The sequence below is a fragment of the Lipotes vexillifer genome, unplaced genomic scaffold (assembly GCF_000442215.2).
Source record: "Lipotes vexillifer unplaced genomic scaffold, Lipotes_vexillifer_v1.1 scaffold921, whole genome shotgun sequence".
In the NCBI taxonomy this organism is placed as follows: domain Eukaryota; kingdom Metazoa; phylum Chordata; class Mammalia; order Artiodactyla; family Lipotidae; genus Lipotes; species Lipotes vexillifer.
Window position 1 is genome coordinate 2,667,856 of NW_006787800.1, and position 6,390 is coordinate 2,674,245.

At 42.2% G+C, this 6,390-nt stretch overlaps 1 protein-coding gene across 1 annotated transcript in view; it reads right to left on the reverse strand.

Annotated features, from left to right (window-relative positions):
* Nucleotides 1–6,180, reverse strand: part of NUDT3 (nudix hydrolase 3) — a 47,296-nt gene extending 41,116 nt beyond the window's left edge. Inside the window, exons 1-2 of the mRNA XM_007460858.1 lie at nucleotides 6,175–6,180; nucleotides 5,546–5,656 (exon numbers count right to left, since the gene is read on the reverse strand). Coding sequence (XP_007460920.1) covers nucleotides 5,546–5,656; nucleotides 6,175–6,180 — 117 coding nt within the window. The remainder of the gene's footprint in view (nucleotides 1–5,545; nucleotides 5,657–6,174) is intronic.
* Nucleotides 6,181–6,390: the final 210 nt, after the last annotated feature.

Sequence of the window (6,390 nt, forward strand, 5' to 3'; positions counted from 1 at the left end):
TCACTACAATAGGACTTTAACTAGAAGCAGCTAAAAAATGGAAGCTAGTTTCCAAAAGGGAATATTTCAGCCCTTTAAAGATATTGTTTTTTCTTTTTTTTGATGTGGACCATTTTTAAAGTCTTTACTGAATTTGTTACAATATTGTTTCTGTTTTATGTTTTGGTTTTTTGGCCGAGAGGCACGTGGGATCTCAGCTCCCTGACTAGGGAAGAACCGCACCCCCTGCATTGGAAGGTGAAGTCTTAACCACTGGACTGCCACTGAACTTCAGCCCTTTAAATGTGACTGGTAATGTTTCAAGTGCTACAGATTTATCTGTTTCTGAGATTCAGCCAATATGCTAAAAGTTTTAAGCTGGGTTGAACAAAGCTTCAGAACAGGTTGAGTTTTATGGTATCTAGGACTGACAATGCCATGATAAACTACTTAATAACCTCATTCCATTCACGTTTATACAGAAAATTTTTATAGTAACAAATATATGTTCAATGTAGAAAACTTGATAATCTAAGAGCTAACCCAAAGATAACCACTGCGAACATCTGATGGGCATTCTTTCAAGGCATTAGGAGTGTGGGAGCTAAGACTAGATGTTCTGGATTCAAATCTTACCTTGAGCACTAGAGCACATTTAGCTGGGCACAATTTGTCCTGGTGTGCCAGGACAAATTACTTGATCTCACTGACTCTCAACCTGTAAAATGCAGATAATAACAGTTCCTACCTTATTGGATCTGGTGAGGAAATGAGGCGACATATGCAAAACCCTTAAACACAGCTTGGCACATAATAAGTGTACAAGTAGTGTTATCTGTTCTTTCTATACAAATAGACACACATATTTCTTCCCCACTAAATGGTTTTCTATCATAAATATTGTTTCATAACCTGCTTTGATCACTTAGGAATGTACTGCAAATATTTCCCTGTGTTATTACACATCTTTTTACTACATACCATTGGTACAGCTGCTGCAGGCAGTACTTAAGCACAGGCTGTCGTGGTATTTTTGTGGGTTTTTTGTGGTACGTGGGCCTCTCACTGTTGTGGCCTCTCCCGTTGCGGAGCACAGGCTCCGGTGGCGCAGGCTCAGCGGCCATGGCTCACGGGCCCAGCTGCTCCGCGGCATGTGGGATCTTCCTGGACCGGGGCACGAACCCGTGTCCCCTGCATGGGCAGGCGGACTCTCAACCACTGCGCCACCAGGGAAGCCCCAGGCTGTCATGTTTTATAGCACATGACCTTGCCACTCTGAGCTCAGTTAAAGGAATAAGAAATCAGCAACTGATGCAAAGGTAAAGCAGACATCTTCAAAATGGCTAGAAACTGATGTGACCTGGCAGCTCTGAAGGTTGTAAGTAGGCAAAACCGATCAAGTCCTCTCTCAGGCTGTCATGTTTTATAGCACATGACCTTGCCACTCTGAGCTCAGTTAAAGGAATAAGAAATCAGCAACTGATGCAAAGGTAAAGCAGACATCTTCAAAATGGCTAGAAACTGATGTGACCTGGCAGCTCTGAAGGTTGTAAGTAGGCAAAACCGATCAAGTCCTCTCTCAGGAAGGCTGAATGTGAGATACACAGACAGAGTGAGTCAACAGACAGGTTAGTGACGCACAAGGGAGGGAAAACACCAAACAGAAAGTAGTAACCTGGGAATTCCCTGGTGGCGCAGTGGTTGAGAATCTGCCTGCCAATGCAGGGTACACGGGTTTGAGCCCTGGTCCGGGAAGACCCCACATGCCGCGGAGCAACTAAGTCCGTGCGCCACAACTACTGAGCCTGTGCTCTAGAGACCATGAGCCACAACTACTGAGCCCACTTGCTACAACTACTGAGCCCTCGCACCTAGAGCCCGTGCTCTGCAACGAGAAGCCACCGCAATGAGAAGCCCGCGCACCACCACGAAGAGTAGCCCCCGCTCGCTGCAACTAGAGAAACCCCGCTTGCAGCAATGAAGACCCAACGCAGCCAAAAATAAATAAATAATATAAATTTAAAAAAAAAAAAGTGGTAAGCAGAAGCTGGGAGGCTAAGAAGACATTAGAAAGGCAGCGCTCCACAGTGGAAGAGAGGCGCTGGGCCTCTGGTATGGTGACCAGGCTCTTGAGCTACAGTGCATTCCCACCATCCATCCACCCACTGCAAGCAAGGCCTGCCTGTACTCTGTGACCTAAGTTTCCAGTTCTGCACAGCCTGGCTGGACAGCTGCTGTGATACTGCCATATTCTTCTCCCTCAATTAACTGAGGGGCCTGTAGATGTTATGTCTACTCCTGACAACCCAAAAGGGCCTACCTCAACTGCATTTACGTGGCTGCTCTAGCGGTCACGCCAAAAACTGCAGCACTTATTTTGTTCAGCACTTGTTATGTGTTAAGCTTTGGGGATTCAACAGTGAGCAAGAAAGAATGGTACCTGGCTACACAGAGTGTAAAGTCTAGCACAGAAGACAACTAGACAAGCGATATGAATAAAACATGATAAATACGATGCTAGCAGTACAGACTGCAATGGAAGCACATACTGAGAACAAGTCTGCAGGGAGGAATCATGAAGACTACAGGGAGGAATCATGAAGACTGCATGGAGGAAGAGACCTTCAGGGTGAAGCACAAAGTTAGCCTAGTGTGCCAGATATTACAGATGGCTCACTCAGTACCCATCACCACCCACGTGGATCCCATGACCGCTAGTCAGCCTTGTGAAGTTATAGTATTGACTGAGCTGCAGTGAACTGGATCGACCTTTCCTAACAGGCCACCCTTGAGTCCTGGCCTCATTTAACAGGAAAGGTGAAGGAGACCAGACATATTTTATGATTTTGTAATGTTTAAAAGAATTTGGCCTATTAGACGGTAACCTCAACTTTGAAAGTATAACTGAATAACTTATTTCTGACTTGTGATTTTAAGTTGAAAATCTCAGTAAGTTTATATACACTATGGGAATATTTAAGATTCATCTCATTTATAAGTTTAATACATGACATTCACAGGACTTTTTGCTGAAGAGCCTCATAAGATTTTCATTTTTTTAAAGTCAGACAACTGACGTTCTTTAAAAAGCAATCAAATTAATTAAATTTATAAATGTAATTTGAAACATCTAAAAGTCTTCAATGAACTGGCCTAAGCATTATCCAAAGGCCCCTTAAACATGACATTATCCAAAGGCCCCTTAAAAGTCTCCTATGCTTATAAATATAGCAATCAGATCTGCAAGCATTAGGAAAGAACAAAGTTTTTGAATGTGTGCTTTTAAAAAGTCATAACATTTTGAAAACTAAATAAACCCCTGAACAGTGGTTTCTGCTTACAAAAGCTACCCTTCAAGGATAATAAAAAACATCTACCTACATCCTCTCTGATTCAAGTCTTATTCTCCGTTGATAGACGTGGAATTAGAAAAGCCACCCCCTCCATTTTATTTTGATGTAAGCCATGGAAATGTTTGTCTTTATAATGACACATTTCTCTAATTTATACTGTTTGTACGAATATTTGGTTTATTTCGTACCTTATTCTTTATCCTCTCAATAATGCTGGAATAAAGAACAGGGTATGATATGACTCTTGACTGGAGAGTAAAAAATCTGCTCAAAGTCAGGCAGAATTCTTCAGGGCTGAGAATGGCAGGCAGCGTTTAATTTCAAGCTTGGGATTCCCTTTAAGACAGGAGGTAGGTAAGATACTGACCATATGAAAAGTATACTTTAATTATCTGTGCTGCATTGTTCACCTTCTCATGTCCCAACTCCACTTTATTCTCCACTCTATTCCCCCTTTTACCTACTGAAGGATGGTATGTAACTTCCAGGAAACAAAAGGGTCACCCTATATCCTTTTCAACTCCCTCACTGTACTTCCTATTGCAATCATCTAGTTTTCTACATCTTAGTTGCACTTATATAACCCAAGGACAATTCGACTGTAGCACTCAACGAAACAACAGTAACAACAACGGGTATAAGTTTTCCTGAGACAGATGCCAAATCCAAATGTGCACTACAGCGGTAAAGCTGTCACACTTCACCCAAAACTTCTAAACCAGGCAGCAAGTTTTGCCCAAGGTCTCTGAATTTTTCCCTTCCTCTCTATTCTAGAACCATCAGTCTATTTCAGGTCTTCCAACAACCTGTCTGAATCCACAGAGCCGCAATAATTCTGTCAAACATCACTTTTGCCTTAGGTGCCTCAGAACTCACAGAAGCCAACTGGATTGAAATCAAATTTATGTAGCTTAGGTCCACCAATTGGCCCTACCACACTTATCTGAATAGTCAAACCTTTGAGATCCTCCAGAAAGAACTCTGATAATTTCCAATTGGGGTATTTCTTCAGGACTTTTATGCTCCATCTGTCATAGAAGCATGCATTAATTACTTTCTATTCACCCAGCTGTGTACTAGGCACAAGAAGGGAGGATTTAAGATGGGAAATATAATCTTTGTCCTTAGAGGTTACAATCTAGTTATAGATACACAGATATATGATAAAATGAGAGTGGCACGAGTCAACACAAGTTTGCAGGACTTCAGAGCAAGGAAAGAATTCCTTGGGTATTCCAAAGTAAAATTAGTCGAAGAAGACTTCAGCAAGGGCTTGACCCAAAAGAAATGCAGAATTTAGACTTTTTCTAAACTCTACTTTATGTTCTTAGAATCAGTCTTAAGTCCCTTTTGGAACAAGGAAATGGATCTAAAAAGCACTATGTAGCCAAGGCAAGTAAATGGAGGTGGTAAAACTTACACCACTGAGTTAGGACTCCTAAAGGAGATTAGCATAAGCAGAGCAGAGCAGAGCGTGGTATTGCCACAAGAGGCTATTGAGAAACATTAGTTCCTTCCTCCTGGTTTTGAATTGCAATTTGTTTCTCAGTTTCCCCAACAAAATTGTAAGCCCTTGAATAAGGGAACCAAGAGATTTGACTTCTGACTGTTTATTCTAGAGTATCTAGTAAGATATACTGGGCATGGCCCAAGAACTCAATATATATATGTTGAATATCATGTGACCAAATAAAAAAGAAGACACTATTGTCTCTCAAGGTGCACCATTAACAACTTCTGGCTAACAGAAGTATTGCTTTAGCCACTGCTCTATTGCCAGGACCCAGGGAGCATAGGAGAACAAGGGCTGCCTCCTCCTCACCCAAAGGTTAATGAGAATAAGCCATTAATACCAATACTGCTTACTCCTCTTATTTCTATGGGCTGATGAACTATTTGATTCTTGATCTTCTGCCACAGGTAACAGAGACAGTGTGGGAAGAGATCCATAGGAAATCACAAAGGACTGTCTGGTATAATCACATACGGTCACTACTATGAGCCCTCCCCTTGCACAGAGTGCCTGATAAACATCACCATGTCACAACCTGACTGCCCCTTTAATCAAGGAGGCATGTGGTAACTGTTAAGTGCTTTCTTTCTGTGATCATGAGTCTGTTCATTCAGTGAGTGGTGATAAATTAAAGAACTACACAGACATGACAGGTTCATGATGACAAGGTACAGCCATGCCCTTTGTTCACAGTGCACACCTCCTCACAGACTTCACGGACTGCTGCCACACTTGGCTCCTCCTCGGGCTCCATGCCTCCTCCAGGGACAATCCATCGGTCTGGATGGCGACTACTGCTCACGAGTAGCACCTGAAAGTCACAGAGGTCACATGGGTAGTTAAAAACTCAGAAAGACACATTCATACAAATTCAGAGTTTAAACACCACAAAAAAATACCTAAGATCCATTCTTTGTTGATGCCTCTCCAAATCACTTCTTGAAAAGTAGCTTTCATTTCTGTATGAAAAAGCAGACAATCTGCCTAGTAAAAGCAGAAGGGCATCTGAACCAGTGGCCATTATGTGTTCCCCCCTCAGACTCTCACTCAGTTGTCCAATCTATCCTCTCCTTTGTTCGTTTCTCTAAAGCCCTTTGAACACACAGCTGACAAAGACACTCAAAAAAAACACAAAAAACAAAGATTGTCACTGATGAGCCTGTGAGTGCTATGAAGAGCTGGCCTTGGCCCTAGTTGGCACCACAGTCCCAACTTTCCCTCCAAGGTTTTCACTCCTGTGTGCCCCAGTTCCTGCTCCATCAGATGGCCATAGGCCGATACTACACATCACCCTAAGCTCTCAGTATGTGCTGAGAACCTAACTCTCACCGACATGAGGACTAGAAAGATTTCTTTTCGTCATTCTTTCAGTTGAGATAAAACTGGAATTCCTTTACTAGGAAACTTTATCAAGAAATGACATTTAATGGCCATGATTAAAATGTCTACAAATAATAAATGCTGGAGAGGATGTGGAGAAAAGGGAACCCTCTTAAACTGTTGGTGGGAATGTAAATTGGTGCAGTCACTATGGAAAACAGTATG